The 25211-nt window shown below is 40.3% G+C and overlaps 1 protein-coding gene across 1 annotated transcript; it reads left to right on the top strand.

Annotated features, from left to right (window-relative positions):
* Positions 1-7518: 7518 nt before the first annotated feature.
* Positions 7519-18467, top strand: LOC148070425 (fidgetin-like protein 2). The gene is made up of 3 exons (XM_087801484.1): positions 7519-7629; positions 8089-8306; positions 15239-18467. The coding sequence occupies exons 2-3, from the start codon at positions 8282-8284 to the stop codon at positions 16369-16371; spliced, it is 1158 nt and encodes a 385-aa protein (XP_087657610.1). The 5' UTR covers positions 7519-7629; positions 8089-8281; the 3' UTR covers positions 16372-18467.
* The last annotated feature ends 6744 nt before the right edge of the window (positions 18468-25211 follow it).

The raw sequence follows: 25211 nt of genomic DNA, 5'->3' as shown, positions 1-25211 counted from the left end.
TCAGTAGCCTGGTCAATGACTTGTTGACCATCAGTTAGTTTGTTTAAGTTGACATTTATGGAGAAATTCCATGCTAATTATTAAGAATTATTCACTTCCACCATCCACTGATCACATGAGTCTGGTTATACCAAGGATTTTTGCTTTGGCCTGATTGTTCCTGGGCTTTTAATACCGAATGTAAATGTAATGTCGTGGATAACTGGATACATCTAATTATAAATTTAGCATGTTTGGTCTACTTTGAACTGGAGAATATGTCAATTCATGTTGTGCATCCATGTTATCAGAATACCTTTTAAATTTGGGTCACATGGTCTGCACGGCGTCAACGATCTTAAGGGGAGTTGGTCACCATATCTTTGTTCTTAGACGTCAAGTGTTCAATGAAATTCTTTGAATTCATGTGAAGTTCCTGTGGGTTTTGTGAAGGAGGCGACAAGAGCTGGAGCTGGAATGTTGATCAGAATGAAGCTGACCTTCCAATAAGGAGCCAGAAAATGCTGCATTCAGCATGTAAATTTCATTTTTCTGGAACCAACTAATTTAACACTAGTTAACCAGCTTGTTTTACATAATCCATAGAATATATTATAAACTGATTTGAACTTATTTGTGAAATCTCTTAATTTCTTGTGTTCTAATAAATAGTCTTTTTACTTATTATATGACTTTTCAATTAAGTATAGTTTGAAAATAAAAACGGTGTATTTAATACTTTTTTTTGTGATAAACCGAAAGATCCATGCCTTTTTTTTATTAAATTAATTTAAAGAAAATCTGAAAATCTGATACAAAATTGATGGAGGGGAAGGACGAGCTGATACAAATATCCTGAACAACGTAAGTAATGTTACCAACCCCCTACTGAATAATGTATTTTACAACGGTTGCTTTTATTTTGAAGGCTATTGCAGAATTTCTACTCACATGTTCCAATTGTTGAAGTCTTCCTCTGCAAGATGCAGTAAGTCTCTCATCATGATGATGTTTTGAACTTATTACTTTAGAAAGTTCTCCCCCGTCTGAAATATGAGGGCCAGGGATTCCATTAATAAAATGCAACACAGAAAAAAAATGGATGCCAAACCATTACAGGTTGATCATTTTCAACTTTTCATGAGAATTACTATTTAAAAAGCAGTTAATTAGGTTAGACAAACAAAGTATTACAGACATAGTACATTGAAACATCCTGTTTTTTTAACCTAATACTATACCATTAGATGTGAATGTTTTATCTCCAAGGGACTCGTTGTATAAACAAAGCGGCCCTGATTACAACTGGCTGTTATTATGTCATAATGGACTTCGTTCACCAAGATTTCTGACGTTTATAAAGTAATAAGTTGAAAACATCATCATGATGAGAGACTTACTGCATCTTGGAGAGGAAGACTTCAATATTTGAAACATGTGAGCGAGTCAGGAGAGTTGAGTTTTCACTTGAGTTGCTCTTTAAGCTCTGCTGCTGTCAAGTCGATTCCTTTGATGACCTGCAGCTGCTAAGATAGCAACAGGCGACGTGGATATAAACAACCTCAGGAAACGGAAAACAAGCGAAAGAACAAGGAAGTTTCAAAATAAAACAATGAGACAAGAAATGACATCAATTCGCAGCCGACCCTCTCACTCCTGACGTAACTCTACTATGATTTGATACATTTAATTAAAATCAAATTGAATGTAAACTTAAATTTGCTTAATAGGTTTTCACTTATTTAGCATTTCAGCAGAACCAAGTATGAGGACACTATAATGTCTTTTCACCCTTAATATTAATGCACAGTTCAAACATTGGGACTCGAACCCTTAAGAAAAACAAAATTGTTGATTAAGTGAAACTTGAGTTTGTCTTTGGTGGAACTTTATGTATGATGTTCCAAATGTTATTATTGCAAAACCAAATGTTGCCTTTGGCTACACGCCTAAAGTGGGAACACGTTTAAGGTTAGGAGACGCACCTAAAAGGAATGCACGCATGAATTGAACATGTTTCATTGGCTGCAGCTGTTTCGCTGGAACATTGATCATCACAGCTGTCTTTTGTCAACATTATGTTTAAATACAGTATGATGTACCTGAATGAAGCTGACCTTCCTGATCATAGAATGTAGTCGGTGAGATTTAAGTCCTAATATGAGCTCAAAGACAACAATTGTGATTTTCTTTTTTAACTCTCTGCTTCGGCCACACTGAGCTGTTGTCCTCATTCCTAAGTGAACAGAGGCAGCTCTCAGCTCGTCCCTCCCCTCCATCAATCTCTGTCATAAATCTGTCAGACAGGAAGAAAGGGAACTGCTGAATACAGATTTGTCAGCAATTAATCTAACTTCTATTACCAGACGTGGATATTGTGTCAGAACAATACACCACTCCAACATGAAGCGCCGTTGTGTGCGTTTGTGCGCTTGTGCATGTGCGTTGTTGATTCTACTGTTTCCACTCGTCTTTGTGCCGAACGTTGACGTCCGGCGTTACACGTCATCCTAAATTAAGAACGAGCGGACACCTCGTCGCCGATTGGAAATCATTCGGATATAGTGCTGCACTTGATTAGGATGAAAGAAACAATTGTGTGCGGACACGCCAGCGAGATGTTCTTCAGTGTGTGCTGCGTCAGTGTGATGTGGACCTTGTTATTGAATTCCTTCGGAAGACGGCTTCAAGTTTGTATTGAGCCCACTGACCTGAGGGTAATTAATAAAAGCCTCTGTTTCCATGTAAGGCGCTCGGTCATGTATCGATTCCCCACATTTAAATCATTTACTGCGACCCTAATATTTAAGAATGATTTTAGCTCTGATTTCACAAGCAAATGTTGTTACATAACTGTCCCATCTGTGACCAGGGACCTTCCTCAGCCGTCTAGTTCAAGAATTTGAAAGTGTGGCCCTCTAAAGGACAGAGTTCAGCTACGAAACAGATCATGCATGTAGAAATGTCTCTGAATTTAAAGCAGCACTATGGGAGATTGACCATCATTGATTTTTGCCGCCCCCTTTGTTAGAACAGTGTAATTGCAACTGTTGTGGAAAGTGTCTCATTTTGGGTCACTTTGCTCTTTTCTAGAAGTTCCTACTTCACCTGGGTACCTTGTTTCAGTGGATTTATACGTTTGTCAAAAGGTAAGCCAGTGAAGTAGAGAGTTCAAACACAAACAAACACTAGAGGTCGCAGGTGAAGAAGACCAGGGCTCTCTCCTTCATTGCATGTGTTTACATTTGTGTTGGAGGGCGTAAGAAAAAGACCAACATGAAACTGGTCTGTGGTGAAAAAAAAAAGAATCTGTGGGTTTTATAGTTATGTTTAAATGTAGTATTTGAAAAACCTAGTTGCCACGAGTACTATTGATTAAGGGGAAAGTAAAGAAAGTGTATTTATAGATACAAATTCAGCGTGTAAACTGAGAACTAGTCAAACATCTTTGACATTTACTGGTTCTGCTATGTGGAATTGCTGGTTGTTCAGACACAACTACACAAACAGTTCCTGGCTCAAGAGTTGGGTTTTTTTTTTTTGGGAGGATTCATGGCTGTTTGTCGATCTATATCTGAGTAGACTGGAGGAGGTAAGAAGTTGTTTTTTTTCTCTTGAGTCAGGATGAGGTTGACCATTAACGTTTCACTTTCTGAGCCCTGAAACGGTTATGAATGCTATAGTTGTAGCACAATTTGTTCTTGTACAGTGTGACTGTATCACCCGAGATGACAAAACACATGTTTCCTGTTCTTTTACTAAAGATATCCTGTTCCTGTTGATCCTCCCGCGCTGCATTTCTGCAACCCATAATATCATGAGTTTCTACCTTACATTTCATTTTTTACTTCAAGAACAGCAACCATTTGTTTGTTGTATTTTTTTTTTTTTTGGTGGTTAATGAATGATTGACCTTAAGCATGACCATATGACAATTGACATTTTAAATATGAATTCTGGGTAAAATAGTGATACAGTTAAATCTGTATAATTAAGTTAAATACAAACACATGATGTTCTGGTGTGACCTTTATTTAAGGCACATACCGATAACGGATATTTTGGTTTTTGCTGGTTTAAGACAATAAAAAGGCAAAGCGTGTGAACTCAACACTCTTAATTGTATGTAGAACTATGTTTTATTTATGACAGTGCAGATATGCATGTGGTGTTTTTGTTTGAAATAAAAGTGTTCTTGCATTAGAAATTGTTTATGCCAACTTAACACAAAATCCACTTTAAAATGTGTTGCACACATGCACGACCATACGACAATTGACATTTTGAATATGAATTCTGGGTAAAATAATGATACAGTTAAATCTGTATAATTAAGTGAAATACAAAAACATGATGTTCTGGTGTGACCTTTATTTAAGGCACAAGGTCAGCGGATGTAACCAATGTAGCGTGTCCTCACCATCATGCAACAGTTCTACATGTATATATCTGGCGGTAACTTATCCGTCCTCTCATGATATGCCGCAGACACGCGGGTTATAAATGCACGGTTGCGTCGCTCACACGCGCATCACAAGTTTTTTGGGACAGTTCAGTGGAGCAGTGTGTCAGTCCTCAGCTGCCGGAGACAGAATTAGAGTGGCAAACAGCTGAGCTTCTCCGGGGTGCTATCATGTGACGTATCCCACCCAGAGGGGCCAAAAAAGACCCCTTGGTCTAGAGTTTCCCCGTTCAATTCCCAGCATGGATGTGGGTTTTTTTTCCCTGTGTGCGTCGATGTGCTTCGCTGGTTTCCTAAAAGCTTGACTTTTCTGCCGCGCTCGTGCAGGAAACTTGTTCCCCGACCCACTGATGGAAGCACCTTTGCACCGCTGTCATTAGCGCACACTCTGCCCTTTGTCCCGGCGGCCACATGGCCGCTCGCGAAGGTGCTCCTGACGTAACGGGAGAGCACATCTGGGGGCTTCGACTGCACACTGCCCCCCCCCCCCGTATCAAACAGCCGAACTGATCATTGATGAATGGAACGGCCCCCGCAGCACATTCGTGATTGTTTAGATGCATTGTTTCCTTGCTTGCAAAACAACAGAGTGGCCATTTTCTTTCAGTGTCTGTCAGCAAAGCAGGTAGAGAAGAAAGAGCTGAGTGCTGCATTAGCCCGGCGGTGCTCCTCTGAGTCACCTGATGAAAGGTCTTGTGTAGCGAGCCACAGTATGGATTATTGTGCAGTTGATACCGATAACAGATATTTTGGTTTCTGCTGGTTAAAGAGAAAAAATGCAAAGAGTGTGAACTCAACACTCTTAATTGTATATGGAACTATGCTTTATTTAATACAGATATTCATGCTTTTGTTTGAAATAAAAGTGTTGGTGGAACCTTTATCATATACTTCCAATTGTTAATGCCAACTTTACACAAAGTCCAATTTAAAATGTGTTGCACACATGCACGACCATACGACAATTGACATTTTAAATATGAATTCTGGGTAAAATAATGATACAGTTAAATCTGTATAATTAAGTTAAATACAAACACATGATGTTCTGGTGTGACCTTTATTTAAGGCACATACCGACAACGGATATTTTGTTTTTTGCTGGTTAAAGACAATAAAAAGGCAAAGAGTGTGAACTCGACACTCTTAATTGTATGTGGAACTATGTTTTATTTATTACACTGCAGATATTCATGTGGTGTTTTTGTTTGAAATAAAAGTGTCATACTTCCATTGGTTATTGTTAATGCCAACTTTACACAAAATCCACTATAAAATGTGTTGCACACATGTAAGAAAATATGAATTTTAGGTCACCTTTGCATTATTTGCTGACTTTTTATTTGAGCTCCATTAGTTACACTCCAGCATACAAACCATAAATCTACCTGTTGTGTTATCAGTTTTATCTTGCCCTTTAAAAGTATATACTTTATTGAATATTGTTTTGATTGTTTAAGCGCTTTGTGACCCTGGTCTGGAAAAGCGCTATATAAATAAAAATTACTTACATACTTACTTACTGTATTGTTACAATGATACTATGTTATCTTCATTTCAGGACAAGCAGAACGTTTTACTCACTGCCATAAAGGTTGACTGACAGCTGCAATGTGTTATGATTCCTTTTTTGCATAACTGTTTTACCCACACATCAGAACTGAAGGTTTAAAAATAATTCTCTATTGTTGTCGCAAGAAAATCCGAACGCGTTTGTTTATATTTGAGACTCGGACACTAAAAACAAAATAAGGAAGTAGGTCGGACTACTTGTCTTTTACCTTAAAATACAATTGTATGTCGTTGACCGTGGACAATGACCTTCTTAATCTGATTATGTTGGGAAAAAATAAGCACATTTTTTGCACCCTTTGGACTGAACTGACACATGAACACAGACACAACTTTGCTTGTTATGTCACAAGAGTGTTTTGAAGAGATTTCTCCCAAAACCCACATCATTACCATGAACATTATTGATATGTGGACACCAAGCATTACGCATAAGAAGGTTTATAAAGATTGCATGGTAACGGTGTCAATAATAAGCTGATAATTATCATTAAATAAGTACGTTTATTGCTCGGTATGTGCTTCGTAATCCGAACCAGATCCAGAGATAGATGCAGAGATAAGAAATGAAAGAAAAACAGTGTCAGTCGTTGGAAAAAGGTAACTTTTGGTTCCAATGATGTAAAAAAGGTTGTGGCTCTTAAACATGGCTCACACATGTCTAACATGTGCTGGTGCGAGTGTGTGTGTGTTCGGCACAGGACCTTGAGTGTTTACAGCAGAGAAACATGAGCAGCGGAGCAGATTGTCCCGCCTCCACCATAACTCTAAATGCAGAAGCACAGCTGTGTTTCCATGTAAAGGGAGCCAAAGGGAAAATGTTTGTGAATATTTAGAAATGCCAGTGCGGTAAAACATGCCGGTGCATTCATCATGTGAGCAGATATCGATAAATTACAGGTGAAAAAAATTAACCCAAGGCCTTAGCGGAGGGTTTTGAGGCCAATGTAGAGGTCATTGGTCGGTGCATGCGGAAGGGGGGGATGGGGTACAGCGGGAATTAGGTAATATTGACATGCTTGTTTCAACCGCACCCCTCCCTACGATACTTGGATCAATGGAGCCGATCAATAAGAGTCATTGACAATAACTGAACTTCTCATGTGATCAGCAAAGGGGAAAATTCAGTATTTTCCAGCCGAGTGTGTCCCGTAAGACATTCATCATAGAGCAGGAATCAGAACCGGGCGTGCACACACACATGCACGCACACACACACACATTGATAGCATATTCACACACACACACACACCACAGGGGAAAACTGGCTTTTTCTCTGACATGGCATGATTGGTCACTTTTTCCCTCTCTGTCCCTTCCTGCTGAAATAGTTTTAACAAAAGAGATGGATAAGGAGGGGGAGGGGAGGTGAAGTTGGGGGAGGGGATGTGTGTGCTGCTCTGTTGTCAACTAGGAAAGGGAGAGAGAGGAGGGAGGGCAGGTGGGAGGGAGCTGGAGGGTGAGGGAGTGTGGAGAGAAAGCAATGGTCCCAGTACAGAGTGCAAGCTTCACACACATTCATCGGTTCTCCCCTCGTAGATTTTGATTTTTTGACTCTGTGTGGACTATTTTTCCAATCTTCAAGAAGATCTTCTGCAAGATTCAGGAATGAGCAGGTCAGTCATATCACCCCCTGCATTTAGAATTCCCTGTGTGTTTTGGTCCTGCTGTTTGGAATGTGTGCAAACATGTTTAATGAATCATGTGAGAGTTCTCTTGATGTCTTCATTATTTCAAACAAGTGAGTTCCTGTATTCCCAAATGTAATATATGATATCATTTGTGTCGGTGCAATGCCATGCTTTCATTTCTGCTCAAATGTTGTTCAAACTCTGAGAACTTATGCAGAGCCAGTGACAGTGCTGTGTGTTTTTTTTTTTGCTGAGAAAAGACCTCCGTGTTGGGCTATCCCATCTAAGAAATTGTAGATTAATTGAATAATGAAGAAACATTGTTGAGACATGGTTTCATTGCAATGGTGCGTTAAGTAAAACTGAAAACTTGAGTCTTGTGTTGGCAACCTCCTCACCATGTGTCGCTGTGACGGCGCTGACCCTGGCATGTGCGCTCCTTAGGTGGCGGCCGGCGTTGAGGAGTGAGCTGAACCATGAACGGATGCAGGAGGCCCATCACTAGCCCAACGAGCAGCCACACGACCGGGGGAAACACAAGTCCAGAGAGGCCCCACAGCATGCAGCTGGGCCCTCGCTAACACCCCCTTTAGGAGCCCCGGTCCACCCCTCTCAACTCTGGGGCCAGGACTGCAGAATGCTCAGTCCTGTCACCCCTTACAGTAAGTCGCAACTTATTTGCCTTTCGCTCGGGTCAACTTTACGAAGACCCCGTTCGGGGCAGTCTCAGCTTACAGGGGAGTCCTGTGTAGAAGGCTAATGGCTTTAGCAGGTTTATGTCTAGGAATTTCACAGAAAGTGTTTAGCTTCTGTTCTGCCTCCGGGGCCCCATGAACACCGTCCCATTTCACAGGTTGTAACTAAAAATTGTTTCCCTTTTAATCGAGATTTTAAAGGAGAATAGTTTTGATGATTGAAGAACATATGAGACCAAGACCACCAGAAGTCTCCTTTAAAAAGGTACAAATACCAGATTGTTTATTAGATTGAGTTGAAAAAATGTAGTTTATGCAACCTGGCATCCAAACAGTGTCATCTACACAAGTAGGTCGACCTTCTGGGGGATCTAAAGTTAGTGGAATGTCAAAATGGTGGATCAGTGACACAGAATTTTTCTAAATATTTTGAATTGAAAAATGTAATTTGTAAATAATATTTATTTAAGCATTAAGAAGTTAAGGATAAAACAACAACAAGGAATTGAGTAAACAAATAAATTCTTGTCATTTTATGATCAAGCTTTGACCAAAAAAATAACATTTTTCATCAGAGATAATCTCTTTTTATTCAAACTTTACCACCAAATCTTTTTATGTGGTCGACCAGATGGTTGACTCAAAATCAAAGCGGATGAATGTTCATGTTGATGTGGCGACCCGTGAAGATGTCAGTGTTTAAGATGACTTAAGAAACAGAGATTGTCTGTGTGTTTTATGCAAAGACTTTAATAATAATAATATGCATGTTAATGATAAGATACAGAAGACAAAACAGATAATTCAGATTTAACAATATCAAAGTCCGGCTCATGTTTTTCCGGCTGCAGTTTGGTGAATAAACATTTCATCATGAAAAATGTTTGTTTTTTTGCCCCTTGTGTGATTGAGTTTGACACCGGAACGACGCCGGGCTCATGTACGTGCACTAATCATGCATGAGAGGTTGCTATCCGGCCTGATGAATATGCTTCTATTGATTGACTCGGCTATTGATTAGACTGAGCTTTAACAGGATTACGACACTAACCTGATTGGAATAATGCAACAGGGATTTACTTCTACATGCATTTTAAAATTCCATCAGGTCACAGGGCTGCTCTGGACGCTGAGAGGCAGAGGGAGAGGTTTTTTTTTAGAGAAGTTTTTACTAACACGCATCCGTCACATTCCTTCTTCTCAACGACTCACAGCCTCTTGGCAGATTTTTTAGACTTTGACTTGCTTGTTTGTTTGGGCTGTTATCGAACCGCCGTGGCTGCTTCGAAACGAAAGCCCCACACTTTCTGGACCAGCATGCAACAGCACACCATTGGGTTGTGTGAAGGAACATTGTGTCACCTTTAGTTCCCGTGGTGAGGCATTTCTGTGAATGAAAGCCGGATCGTTAGTAAAGTCGCTGTCAACAGCCAGTCATTAGGGCTTTTATAGTAGGACTCATAACACGAGCCTCCGCCTACACACACACACACATGTTAGGCCCTCCATTGTCGTCGCAAGAGCTTGTTAAGCAAACGCGAGCACACCTTTAGATCCTCATTAGATACGTGGGTAAAGACTGGTCAATTGACGGTGGCAGCGAAGTGAAGGGCAGATGGAGAGGACACTGGTCAGCTGCAGCCTGATATATGAGTGGACACAATAAGCAAGAGAGGGGGCCGGGCCGGCCCCTGCCACATGTATGTGTACGAGAGAGAGAGACCTAAAGGGAGTTGGGGGATGGGTGCAACTGACCACACAGGCTCGGACATAGCTCTGACTTTACTACCGCGCACAAGAATGAAACGGATAAAAAGAGGAATTTTTTGATGACGTTCGAGCCGGTTGGATCTTCAGCTGTGTTTCGCTGCTGACCTGTGGGCGAAAAAAAAGCATCAGATATGATAAAGTATCTCTGGGCTGACAGCATACAGGCTGGTGGACTGGCCTGCAGCAACTGGGGGGGAAGGGAAAGTGTCCTCTCATTCTTTTCAGTCGCTAAATTTTTTAGCCTCTGATCACCGCCTACGTAACAACTTTCATTCACCAAAGAAGTTGCGTCCAACCTCCCACCGCTGCCGGTCACTCATTCATCGCATGTTTTTTTACTCCCGCCACATTGATTTCCACACGTAGTGTGAATGAACTCTAAACTTATACGAATCACCGAATAATCGTGTGGACGATCCTTTTCCTGCGCGGCTGCTTTGCTGCTTCTGGAAGAGAGTGGGAGCGTTTTTAGAGGAGATGTGCTTTGTAAATAGATCTCAGGTTAGATTCCTGACATTCCAGCAGCTTGACTCATCCCTAGCGATGACCAAAAGTCGCTCTATGCGTTGACCAGCTGAAGCTCCGTTAAACCGTGGTAAACTTTGGTCACGGACGGCGTCGTGTCAGCAGATTTTGCAACTATTTTAAGACCGTCTGAACTAAAAACAACAGTTCCAAGGAGAGCAGCCGCATCTGATGTCCAGCAACAACCCCCTCCCTCCCCAAAAAATTCTATCTGACTTAGCCCCTTCCCCCATGTCCACTTTCATCTAATTAACCCCTAATGACTCAAACTGGCCACGCACGTCCCAGCAGCCTGATGCACAGCAACTTGCATGACTTGCATAATCTGTGGAAATCATATGACAACAGTGGACGTCTCAAATGTCTCGCTAGAGAAATGAGTCTCTCTTACAGAGGCAGCTCTCTCCCCCCCCCTCTCTCTCCATTTGATCGATGGCTCGGGTATTTACTAGTGCCCCTCCCTGGATGTTTTGGATTTCTTCCGGGACCACAGACCCACCGTCGAAATCACAAATAGAGGGAAGTTTTAACACATGCACACGGCTCAAATAAAAACATATTAATATCTGAAATCAGTGTGAATCCATTGAATCCTGCTTTAACACGAATCGTTTCTTGCAACTAATATTACTTTTTCATTGAATATAATGGGGTGAAGTTATATATATTTTTAATTATATATATATTTTTTGTAACAGGAATATTGTTCTTTAATACATTCAAATTAATATTTTTAAAAAAAGACATTTAACTATCCAATCCCGTGTTAGTAGAATAGAAATCTAAAGATATCAATGTATATTTAGGAATATAATACTATGTGTTGATAAACAAAGGTACTTAATTTTTTTTAAATACTATTGTGATGCACGTTTGTATGATTTATCTTCAATAAAACATTGACTAAGCAAGGTCTTTCACTCTGAGTCACGCATTGTGTGTTCAAATCTAGGGGATAACAATATAAATAGTAGCTGAGTAACTCATTTAGCTGCTTAGAAGAGATCGGGGGAACTGGACAAACCCGCCCTGATGTGAGTCAACAGAGAGGTCTCTATCTGGCGGCGTCAATCTATAAACCTTTGGAATGGGGTCGAGATAATGTTGACGTGCGATTTCTTTCCATCGTGTCGACAAAAAAAACAAAAAAGTCTTATATTGAATCAATGTTGAAAGACAAGAACGAAACATTAATACGTCAACGTAAATTTCTCCTGCATCGTTCCCTTTTTTAATCGGTGAACATCCTAAACTGGAGCTGCACAGGCTGATTTGATCAGTTTAATTTTGGATATATGTAATTGTGTTGTCCTTTTAAAATAAACTGAACTGAAGTGTGTGCCGAGGTGTCACTGATAGTAAATGGAGCTCTCTGTATGTCAGCAGGACAGAAATTGTCATTTTCAAGGTGGAAGATTTTTTTTTAATACTTAAATAACACCTTGTACAGATGTTGAAAAAAAATAAACAAATGTAAACAATTTCAATATCAATAAAGTTTTACCTTACCTTACCTTAACCTGGCATCCAAATAGTGTCATCTACACAAGTAAGTGGATCTTCTGGGAGGATCTACTTTCATTGTTCTTCTTCTTATTGATTTTGTCCTCTCTGCAAACATCTTTGTAAAATCTTGGCTTAATTGTTTCGTGCAGATTTTTTGGAAAAGTTCATATTCATCAACTAGAGTGTTATGTACAACCGATATAACCTGAGAAGTGTTTGCGATACACACTAAAGTCTACAAACGTTTAGTTTGGAAATTTGTAAGATTGTTCAGGTGATAAGAGCAGCTATGTTCTAAGAAATAATAAAAAAAAAGTAATTCAAATAAATAAAAGCTAAACTGTAAATGTTACATCGGTGATGGTTTTGTTGTCGCTCTAAAGTGAGGTGAAACTGTGCAACAACACGCTGGGGGTCGACACCGCTGCTGTACGACAGTATGATCATCAAAGTGATTAAAGAAAGCTGAAGAGCACCAAGCCGGCTTAGCTCTCATCTTTGTCTCGTGGTAAGCCAAGCATGGTGAAGAGTGGAGGGGTGTAGAGTAGAGTAGAGGTTTGCTGCACTCATCCCTCTTAAAACTTCAACCCCCACTTGAGTTGTACACCCCCCCAGAAGATGCCCACAATCATTTAAAAACCAATATACCGAAGTGATGTTCAGAGTTTCAGATATAGTCCTGGACGTCGTATTCCGGGCGGTGTGTGTTGACCAGGAAACTTCAGTCTGATTGCGACTGACAGCGCTGACACTAGCATAAGCCTTCAATCATCTAATCCTTCATTAGTCTGGTTGTCACAGACTGGCCCTTAAACCAGTGCAGACCCTCGAGTGCACTCGTCCGTGGTCTGATCTCCGGGAGATCCATTCGATAAGTTTCAACATTCTTTTGCTGAATTTTCGATGAGGATTTTCTAACACAACAGATTATTGAGGGTCCAATATGTGTTGGGTAGATTATGGACCATCTGGTGGTGCCGGGCTAAGAGGAGGAGTAGATTGAGAGCAAAGTGGCACTTGCCGGGCAGCCGGCGTCATGACCAGTAAGTAACTCGGATATGTGTGTAAATACGTTTACCAGTTTTCCTGCTTTCAAACACACAGTCGACAAATTCAGTCATGCGTTCATTCTTGGTAATAGAAGGAAAAATAACATTTTACCCATTATTATCTGAAACCAATCAATGTTAGAGTGAAAATCTTTCTTTTCTGCTACGATTGTTATTTTTTATTATATACAATGAAAGTTTTGGTTATGTAGTTTATTTGTGTACTCCCAAGTTATGACTTTAATCATTAAAAGATGCGTTAAATCAGCACTTTAGATTTTGATTTTTAATATAATTTGCTGTATTTTGGTGCAAGTTTACGTCCAACTTACTTTACAAACAGTACTTCCAGACCTACTTTGTTTTCTAGATGTTGTTAATTTACACATTCTTTATAAACCGGGTGAATGATTAATAGTTTCAACAAAACTGAACATTTCACCAAAGATGAAGGTCTCTCTGGAAATGTTGCAGCTCCTGACAAATGGAGGAAAGGTGTCAGCTTTTCATCAATCTGGAAACATACATATATATATATTATAAATCATGCTATCTGCTATTTTGTGTGAGAGTCTGCACCCTCTCCAGGAAATAAGCAACTTGACCGACTTAAAATAGGGGATAGTTATTGTTCACATTCTGAGGTGGATCTTAGTACATAGGACTTTATCAACAACTAAAATAGATAATCAGTTTGTGTGTGACTGCCGAGTATATACAAATGATTGTAAAGCTTCAGTGTATGGTACGTTTTCTGCTTTTAAAATATCATTTTTACTACTTTTCGGTATTTAAACTAAATAGGCTTTCAGCACTGTCATGGATCATTAAACCTCAAACATTGTCATTAGCGGATATTTAATTGAAAGAAAATAGGTTAGTAAATAACAAAGTAAGAGAAGTGAAAAAGTTTTCTTTCAGCAGTGTTTGTTTTGCAGCTGAATTCCCCAGAGCTCAGGGATGTTTCATACCCAGGGTGGAGCCTGTGCTGCTTGAGAGTGCGACGATCCCTGGATTGGATCAGTCGGATTATTGGGTTGAAGGATCATTTAATTTAGGGATGAACATGTGGACCGTTTAGAATCCCATCTGGTGGTCCTGCAGGACATGTGACCCGCAAGCTAGTATAAGTGAGGAGACAGTTTGTGAATATATTTGCTTGTGAGTCAGATTTCAACCGTAGACCTCATTAAGTTAAATATAAAATAAAGAGTTTTCTTTGTTGAATTATTGGATGTAAAATTAAACCATTTCTTCCGGCAGAGATCCGTGCACCACAGATTACTTTAGTTAGAAACCGGAATCATTTAGCATTTTGCAAGAATATCCGAGCAATTTGATGCTTTGTTCTAGTGTTGCAGGGAACCCTCAGACTCTGGCCTGTGGCCTCGGACACTTTAATAATACTCTGCAATGTCTGGAATGTCAGCCCTAATACCAGTTCAAAAAGGCCCAGAAAAGCCAATCAAAACTCAAAACTGACCGTTTAAATGATCAGTCCCAAACACAATGCATGATTCTTCTTCCGCTGTTGAATTAATGGCCACAATTGTTGTACTATTTGTGAGAGTGTGACCACAGTGTTGTGTGGAAACCGCTGTGCCCCCCCTCATGAGTTGTACCCACCCCCTTTCCCTCTCTGTCCAGCACACCCCTGAGGTTTGGGCCAAATTAGATCACACGCTCAGTGGGGGTAGCTTTGTGGACTAAGAGACTCTCTAAGAGACAACAATGGTCCCAATGTGCGGGAGGCAAAGGCAGCGGGCAGAGCGCAGGTTGATAGAGGCTTATCGCCGTGGAAACCAGGCTGGGGGCTATGTTGGCAGCTCCACATACAGATTAGCGTGGCCGTCCCCTGCATGGATGTGACTGTGCAGAAGAGCTCAGGCCGGTGCTGACAAGCGCTCGCCGGCCAGGGCGATTATGAGGAGGGATGATTGTAAAGCAGGACTTTTGACTTCCTACTGAGCCTTGCAAACTGGAGTTAAACTCCGTTCAGGAGATAATGTGTCACCCCATGATCCTCTAACTTTTCTTGTTCCCCGGCAGGTCTGTTGAAGATGCACTGGTCTCCGGAGCACACCGCCCCCTTATCTCAGTGGCCTGAGCAGCACCTGGACGTCACCTCCACAACCTCGCCCCCGACCTCCCACAAACACGAACACTATGCGGCGGCTGCCCGCCGCGGCTATGCCCCTTCCGGTTACCCTTGGGCCAGCGATGACATATCGGCCCTCACAGCATCGTCGCTCCTCAAGCGCTACGCAGAGAAGTATTCAGGGCTGGAGCTGTCGTACGATCGCCCGCCTGCCGGGGCCTACTCCGAGCCGGGACCCTTCTTGAAGACAGAGTCCGAGCCCTGGTCGCTCAGCCAGGGAATCGAGTGTTACCCGGGATTGGACTCCCTGGCCAGTGCAAAAGTAGGACCTGGATCCGTGGGTATCCCGGCGACGGGAAGTGTAACAGTCGTTAGCAGTAACTTGGCTTCTGAAGTGGGCTACAGTGGCGCCGGCTCTTGCAGTGCACCATCATCTCAGGAGTACCCCTCCGCATACAACAGCACATATCTGTCCTCAGGGTACTGCTCCCAGCCCGGCTCAGCACTTCCACCCAACCCTCTTCATTCTCTGCAAGGCACCCCGACTCTAGTTCCCAGCTACGGCGCCAGCACTCCAGTGTACAACTACCCGCCCGGCTGTTACCCCCAAACTAGCCTGGCTCCTGGCTACAGTCACCCCAGTGCCTCCTATCTACCATCTGGCATTAGTGCCCCAACTCCTCTTGCCCCTAGACCCACCATGGTGGGGGGCAACTACAGCTATCCCGCTCACGGCCTTGGAGGAGGTGCGGACACCGGGTTGTCCCAAAAACGTAAAGCCTTCGAGATGGAAGAGGAGGGTCAGGAGGGAGTGGACGGCGAGGGGCCACGCTACAGGAAGTACGGGAACGGACTCAGCAAAGGTAACGGGCACGGCAACAGCTACGACATGAGCAGCTCCGACACGCAGGCCTACAAAGCAGGAAAGCCCCTCATGACTCCGCCCTATGGTGGAACAGGAAACTACAGTCCACCCTCAGGCCTGGCAGGAGAAAGTGAGCACAACTTTCCACATCAGCCAAGAATGTCCATGAAGATTCCTGCGTCGCACACGCGGTCCGACGACCCGAGCGGAGGCCGCTGACGACACGGGAGGAAGCATAACACAGTATCTACCCACTCTGTGACTTTACATCTGTTGATAATTTCTCTTTTTGAACGAAAAATGGGCACAACAAAGGGAAAGAGTTGTGCCTCTTTTTATATATCTTTGTGTTTGTTTTCCAAAGATCGGCAGGTGCAGTCTTAGATCATCATCTGCATCTGCATTAAGACATGAAGACAGTCAGCTCGGATGAGTGTCGGTTTCTCTCAGGATAAATATTTATTTCCTCCCTGCTACTATGGCAGCAGCGCCGCCTTGTGGCAGCTATGGAAGACGGCTTAGTTATACAAGCATGTGGCCGTCGATGGTGTAAAGGCTTTTTTGACTGCAATATATTTCTGCCCAACAATGAAGATGGAATCATCTCAGACCAAAAAACAGAAAGTAAAGCAATAAATGTGAGATTAGCTTTCAGCTGTAATCAGCACAATCACTGCTGACATGCTGGTTCTGGCGATCCTGCTTTCAGACATGAATGTTCTCCCTCGACCCTTTCCTCCTCTCTTCCCTGTTTTCTTGAACTGGGCACAAACACATGTGACGCTCAACCCTCTTCAGCAGTCCAGAAAGATACAAAGAAAAAAAATGACTTTCAAATGCACACATTTACAGTAGATTATCTGGACCTGTTCACAAGGTCACTCTCGGCATGTAAATTAACTTTTGTTTATCGAATGCAACATCTCAAACTGGACTATTGCGGTGATACAGGCATTCTGCAGGGAGGTGTGTCTGTCTGGAGTTTGTTTTAAGATTCTTTCTTTTGTCTTTTGCGCCCGACAAGCGCAGTACTTGTATTATTAAATACTCAGGAAGAATATTGTTACCTCGGAATGATGAAATAAGAATGTATATTAATCCCTTTGGGTGTTTTTTGGTTTTTTTTGGGGTGGGATTTGGGGTGGGGGATGGGGAGGGGGGGGCGCTAGATAAGAATGAAGCGGCGGCAGATACTCTGAACTTTTCAGGGACAGTATGAATTTCTAAGGCCTTTCATGGACACGCACATATACACACATATACACACACACATGCACACATCGTGGGGTATTGATGAACTTGATAGGAGATTTTTGGAGACACATGCACACGAACATATTATCTCTGGGAACTAACGTTTGTTATACTAAGGCCTGAAATGTTGAATGTAATTCAGATTTTTTTAAAGGACAAACATGCCATAATGTACATTGACGATGCTTTTAAATATACAAAAAAAAAACATATTTTCTTCATGTATAGATGTAATTCTCTTATAGGTTGTTTTGGTTGGAGATGATGAGTGACATTTAAATTGTTAGTGTTCGTAGTTAGGGTGGGAGAAAGCAAGCGATCAAAGACATATCAGGACAAACGGGCGTTGTTGTCGATTCTATGTCTTAACAAGGTTCTCACACACGTGTCGGACCCTCAGACCTTATCAGTTCAAGCCAATTTTTGTTTTTGTTTTTTTTGCTTTTCAGTGCGTCAACACCCTCGATGATTTGTGCCTCGGAAGTTGTCGCTAAGAGTCAGAGAATGAGGAAACTGCAGTTTAGTTTTGGCATTGCTGGGTTCAAAATGGCCACCTATTATAAACAAGTGTTTATCAAGTTTATTCCTCCCTCTTAAGACATATATATATATATACATATACTGTCACTGTGGTAACACACAGTAGCTGAATATGTTCTGCTGAGCGTGGTTTCCTTCTCGGCATCAGTCCAGATCACATGATAGACTTCCGAGGACAAACGGTGAAATCTGATTTAAAAAAAAGGTATAATTCTAAATGTTTACCCCAAGTGTGTTACTCTTCTTTACATTGCTGCTGACAAACAGTATTTTGACGTTACTTTGATTCATTGATATGTGGAGCATGAAAGTGTTCAAGGGAATTACAAATTCAGTGTTATCTTTGTAATACACCTGTACTTTTGTTGTATCATGTGCATTCTCTGTAACCATTTCTACCTCAATTTGAGAACATGGAAGTATTTATGTCTCATTATCACAGCTTCAACCTCTTGATCTGTTCTAGTCTACCTCACTCAAGACTGTTGTTGTGTCATGGAAATGAAGATGCCATACCAAAAGTGCTTGAATTGTCTTTTTGTTCCACCAAAGTTAGTATAAAGATATATATGAAACCATTCAAGAACTGATTATTCCCTCATTACCTGCTGTACACTTTTATCCAGAATGATTCCATCTCTTCTCATAATAGCAAGTGAATTCAACTTAAATTCACGATTATATCGCGTACATTTAAGTTTTTATAAAAGGCAACATTTCACATTTTCAGTTAGTTTAAAAACTTAATTTAATAGTTCATACTGAATATTATCTTGTCAGATTAACATACTTTAAATAAAACATTATTCCATCAATACTTTCAATTCAATGGTTATCAATCAATGAGTAACTGTGTCTAGTAAAGTATGTCTGTGTCAAGTCACTGTTTTGCTTAAAACTATTGATGGAAAATGTCAAGCTATCAGCTCTTAAATATCAACAAAAGCACTAGAAAACAAGTGTGGGATAAACAGTTTTTGGTATTTCAACTTGAACTAAAAATAAAAAACCCAATCCAATCAACAAACACACATCCTTAATGTAGATAACAATGATAATACATAGAGTAAATACAAATCAAAATATATTTCCTAACGTAGTAACAATTTCACTCCTGACATTATTGGAGATGTCAGTAGCCTCATGTTGCTGATACCAAAATTGATGCACGACATCGCCACCTACTGGTAATTATTGTACATCACACAGAAAGAATCCTAGTCAAATAATACAATAAAAGCTTTCATTAGTTCAATGCAGATATCAAGTACAAGTGGCTAAAGTGTGAAATATCACCTGGAGCAGCCACATAATGCAAGAAATCATACATTTAAACGTAATTTGCAAATCAAATTTGCAAATTTGCTAAACTGCTCTAAACGCATCAATAAATGAATGAAAGAAAGAATTAATGCAGTTGACACGTTACTAAATGTCATCCGTGTTGTGGTTAAAACTACATCGTACTACATACCTTCCTATAATTCTCGTGTTTCAAATTCACATAGATTCAAAACAGGAACATACGTCATGAGTGGAAACAATAACCACCAGAAGAAGTCTCTCGCGCGGCAATCCCCTACTGCCACCTACTGGACTTCTTCTATAACAACACTCGTTTATTTATCTTTGAATAACCTTGTTGTAGAACTCAATATAGTAAGTTATTATTATTTATTACAATAATAATACATATTACTATTACAGGTATAATAAAAGGTCTTTAATTCAATTCATTTTTCCTCCCATTTAAAGTGGCAAATCATGATGAATTTATGACACTTTACAGTTTAAGTGAGACTATATTCGACTAAAGAAAAATAGATCCGCCAGAGCAGCCAAGTCTCATGCTCAGTCTCATTCTATACTATTCTATGCTGGGATCTGTTTTTCCTTTCTTCACTATGGTCTTACTTAAACTGTAAAGTGTCTTGAGATAACTTTGTTATGATAAAACACTTTAAAATAAAATTGAAATAATTTATTTGATTGTGATAGTCACGCAATTCGACCCATTCTCGCAAAACACGCCACACTTGACATTTAATAGTCTATATTTATTTTTTTAATGATAATAAACGTTGTCTACCCCGAACAGTTGCTCGGGATTCTTCACTCATGAGTCACACTTAAATCTGGAGAGTTTTCATCTAGGTCAATTACCAAAACGTAATTCAGAAGGAGGAAATAAACTTCCAGCTTTCAAATTAAGAGCACACATCAGCACAACGTTCTGTCTGCTTTGTAATCCTTTACTATCAGGGTTATACTCTTTACTGTTTAAGATCCACATCTGTTAATCTTTTTTATCATCCATGTTCATTATTCTTATTATTATCGTCATTACATTATTATTGTTGAATTATATATATATATTGTTTTCTTTAAACAAACTTAGATTAAGATTGTCAGACATAACATGTCACAATACTAAATGTAGAATTATAGAGGAATTAATAATTAAAATATAAGATTGACTCTTTTATGGCATTGTCAAAGTTACAATCGATGACTATACAAATAAAAATTACTTACTTACTTACTTACTGTCATAGGCGTCATCTAGAGGATCTAGTCTAGTATCCCACAAAATATCACAACAATTCAATATAAACCTTTGAAGAAATAATAAATTAAATCGTTTTTTAAATGAATGGTTACTTTTGACGTGAATAGCATAAACCTGTCAATCTTTGACAATGTCTCAAAAAGTCTATATTGAATTGTTGTGATATTTTGTGGGATATAAGTCCACATCCTATAGATATATGGAAGTATTCGATTGTGCCAGAATATTTATTTATAGCTTTATAAACCTGTCATCTTTGACATTGACATACAAGTTATAGCTGAAATATTAAATTTTAATTATCAATGTATTTAAAATCTGTAACCTCCATAATTGACTGAAAAAAAAAGAGATAAATATTGAGTATTAATTGGGTGAGAAAATCAAATTGTATTTTATTTAAGGCCAAAATGTAGTTTTAAAATATTCTATTGTATTTTTCTTAGTCTTATCTCTTTTTTATTAGATTGAAATTGAACCTTTTCTGGTCTTCATTTTATTTTTAGATAAAGTCCATGCTCCTTTCCTTCGCTACACAAACCTCTGTTACTTTGTTGTAAAAGTCCACCTTATTTCCTTGAGTTATAAAAGTCTCTCAATGGAGATTTGAAGTAGTTTGTGGAGGCTCATTAGCATGTGACTCCAACTTTGCTTTTTCATTGCGGTTGTATTTCCGATCCTCAAAACTAAATAATACCCTTACGAACATTGCACTTTAATGGTTAAAGACATCATCCAGGCTGTGGAAAATCAAGGCGAATAAAGGTATCTGTGAGCATTATATTGCTGACATTCAGAGATACGGCGCGTCAATTGCATATATCAACACATTTGGTGATGGACTGCGTATTTAAAAAGGCTCTGCCTCACCTGACTTCCCTGACCGCAAGTCCCTGATACCCATCCATCTTGAGTGATCATCCACTATAATCAAGAACATGTCTCCGATGAAGGGCCCCGCATAGTCTGCATTAATGGACACTCACAGGGATTCAACGGTGCATCCATTAAGAGAATCTGGGGAAGTGTGCCACTGAAAACACACACGTTTTTCTGGAGATAAAATCTTGTTTACCGCACCAACTCTGCTGTGATTGGTCAAACATCAAGGTTTGTCATCCCGGTTTATCAATCCCGGAAGTCTCCAAATCCATGGAACTGTATAAACAAAGCGGGCGTGACTACAGCTGGCTGGAGGCGGAGTGAAGCCATCATTACGTCATAATGAACTCAACTCTCGTAACCTCTTGTTCACCGAGATTTCAGATGGGGGAGAACTTTATAAAGTAACAAGTTCAAAACATGGTCATGATGAGGGACTTACTGCATCTTGGAGAGGAAGTCTTCAACATTTCAAACATGTGAGTGAGTTTCACATTAGTTGCCCTTTAACCGATTATTCTTTCCTCTCTCAGGTATTATGGCTCCAGATCCTCAGAGGACACAACCATCCATCACACCAGAAGAGAACTGTGAACTGATCATTCCTCTTCTGATAGTATGGCTTCAACCAAACTTAAAACTCAGCTGGCCATCCTTAAAAAAAAGGCTATGTGACAATATGATATAATTAGCTTTCCAGGTTTCCATTTTCTCACTTTTCTATTTTCTTCTCATTAAAGAGGTAGATCAGTGGATTCTGATTCGTTTGGATGTTAGAAAGGACGCCAGTACAAGTATTTATGAAACTTCTCAACACCAAATATTTCTGCCGAAGCTTCTATGTCTTGTTGAGAATATTTTCTTCCAGCTGGTTGTAAGGTGCGTGACATAAAAACACTCTCACTTTATCACCAATCACAAGCGACAACACAGCACTAGCACCATATGGTGACGCATTACATGACTGTATTCATTCCTTATCAGCTGAGTAATGCACCAAAACGTACGGTATGTTAACCAACCATGACAGCCTACTTGGGATTGTTGAATTTATTATAATAAGTTCTGCCAAATCTTGCTACTGTGCTTTCAGTTCTGGGACATTTCTAGGTGCAGTAGCTTCATGAATGGCTATTAATATCCTCTACCCTTGTCTGCTACTTTTTATATATACATATTTTATTGCTGTGTTTTAAATGTTTTATGTATGTAGCCTATGTATGGTGACCTTGAGTGCAAGGAAAGGCACATTTAAATTAAATGTATTATTATTATTATTATTATTATTACTTTCTTTACCACCGGATAAAGGCCCTTTGCGTCCAACTCAGGTACAAAACAAGGAGGAAAGGAATTGAAGGATGGTGTATTATTTTATTTTTAAATAATTCCCTGCTTCCTTCAACCTTGTTAACACCAACTCCCCATTGTTCAGATGATCTGCTCCACTCACCAATATGTCATCCAAATATACTGCGACAAAATGGTATTCCTTCCATGGTATGCCGTTATTTCTTAGACTCGTCATCTAGGAGGATTCGTTGGTAAGTGTCCAGTTGGTGTCATGTCCAGTTGTGTTTCTTCCACCAGCCAAAGCAGCAAAAAGGTCATCTTCACCAGGAATCTTATATTGTTCGAGTAAAGACAGTGTTTACAGTTAGCTTGTAGTCTCCACACTTTCAATATAGGTCCCACCGTAGACGCCCTTTCTGATGATTCCTTCTTGTACCAGTCTATCCATTTCTGCATTCACCTTTGCTTGGATTATGTAGGGAATCAAACCGGGAACTCGGTTGTCTTTAAAATAGATGATCGCTTTGGTACCTCTTAACGTCCCCAATTCATCCATGAACACTTCCTTGTGTTTACGGAGCACATGCTGAATTTCATTTTATTCAGATACATGTCTTTCCTATTCTCTGGTCTTTTTGGTTTTACACTTGACATGCAGTTCCCTTGATTGTTTCCAAACTTTGGCCCCGTCTAAGGAAGTAAGGATCATCCCTTATACCACAGCAATGGGAACTTTAACCTTTGGATGATTGTATTGTATTATAAGTATATAATAATACTGCTGTTCCAATAACATTCACAGGCTCCCCTGTATAAGTTGTCAATTGTATTGACTTTTCTGTCACAACAGTTAAACTACACCATGTATTAAGTTCAAAAGCAACACTTTTGTGATTGAGTGACATTTCTACAGTGTGAGGGTTTACCGTCAACAGGTTACAAGGTTATCCTGGTTTGGAATTTCTTTGGTAGCAACAGAGAGCCAGAGATCCTGGATGCAGGAATTCAAAAGAAACCAGTGAAGAAGACATGAATTTGCACTTCTGCACGTTAACCTGTGTGTAACTTGAAACATTTAGCTGTGAGGCTCAAAATTTCAGCCAATATTCGTCTCCGAATCCAGTATTGTTGCTTCCACAGATGATTCTGTCCCTTAACATCTTTTGCAAAGTGTCTTCATAATTGCAATCCCTTCCTTGGAGAGATGTCCATGATTATAGTGGATTGCTTACGCCATCTCATAATGGATGGACATATACCGAGTGGAAACTTTACACATCAAAAGTAACCATCACCAATTCATCAGACATGTGACTTCTTGAATGAAACCTGTACCGCTTCCCTTGGCTTAAGGTCAACATTATTTTAAGCAGGTTTACAAGCTCCTGGTAAGTTTAACATTTTGCTTGTTTGGACCGAGCAGGTTCCGCATTAAACTGTAGGTCGACGACACACAAGAAAGGCCCTCTGTCTGTCTTTATTGATGATGTGATTGGCAGCAAAAGTATTTTGCTCCAAGAGTCTTTACCCTCTTTGCTAAATAAAGCAGGGATTGTATTTTTGGAATCCGTTAGTGTAGGTTCTCGTTTGTCCAGGTTATGGTTACTCAGGTTCTAGGAAGACATTTCACCTCTCATTCGAAAGGCTGATGCAGATACAGAGAAACATAGGGAGGGTGCTCTTACTGTCCATAAGGTGTGGCCATCACATGATCCCAGTTGGGGTTCCTTAGAGACATTCCTAGGGAGAGAACTCAGCACTGAATTATAAGTGGCGGAGAGGTTATGCCTGAGATCCCAACCACTGGTGAGAGAAGGATTCAGCCTAGTGAAGATGGCTTCTTTCACTCCTCTTGCAAACAATCTCTTCTCTCTCTAGCTAGAACCTTTACTTTGCTGTCCCCAAAGTGGAGATGCTTGTGGACAGAGATGTAACGAATATGGATCCAGTGGAATTCAAGGTTTAGTCTGGTGCATTTTGCTCATTCAACTCAAAAAGAAGAAAAAGAAGAATTTATTTAGTTAAGTTAAGTTTTCTTAGTTTTAAGTGCCAGCTGAAATTAAAGTACATTCAATGAAAATGAAGCGGGTGTGTGTATGTGTGTGTGTGTGGAGACGAGTTAGCTTCTTGCTGTGTGGAGGCGTCTGCTCCGGTCTGTGTCTGTGGGGAAATGCTGACTCAGCACAGGCTACTTAATCTATCTGCACTGCAGTGCTGTCTGTGGCTGTTGGCGCCCCACCCCGTTTCCCCATATCCTCAAACCCACCCTGCCCTCACTCACTGTGCGCCTTCACGCATGCACATGCACACACAGTCGTAGAACGACCAAACATCGTCATCTCACTCACATGCGTCGTCGCATGAAGTTTGGTGAAACCAGATCATTAATTGTGATGTCATCGTGCAGGTTCAACATCTGGTGACTGGATCAGCACCATCAATGAAATACAAGAATAATGATGGAGAATAATTGAAATGATTCCCTGTATCAGGTGCCCCATCACTTGAAGTGTGGCTGTTA

Source organism: Callionymus lyra, chromosome 10, assembly GCF_982586985.1.
Source record: "Callionymus lyra chromosome 10, fCalLyr1.hap1.1, whole genome shotgun sequence".
NCBI classification, from domain to species: Eukaryota; Metazoa; Chordata; class Actinopteri; order Syngnathiformes; family Callionymidae; genus Callionymus; species Callionymus lyra.
Note: the sequence above shows the minus strand (reverse complement) of the source record. Positions and strands in the feature narration are given on the sequence as shown.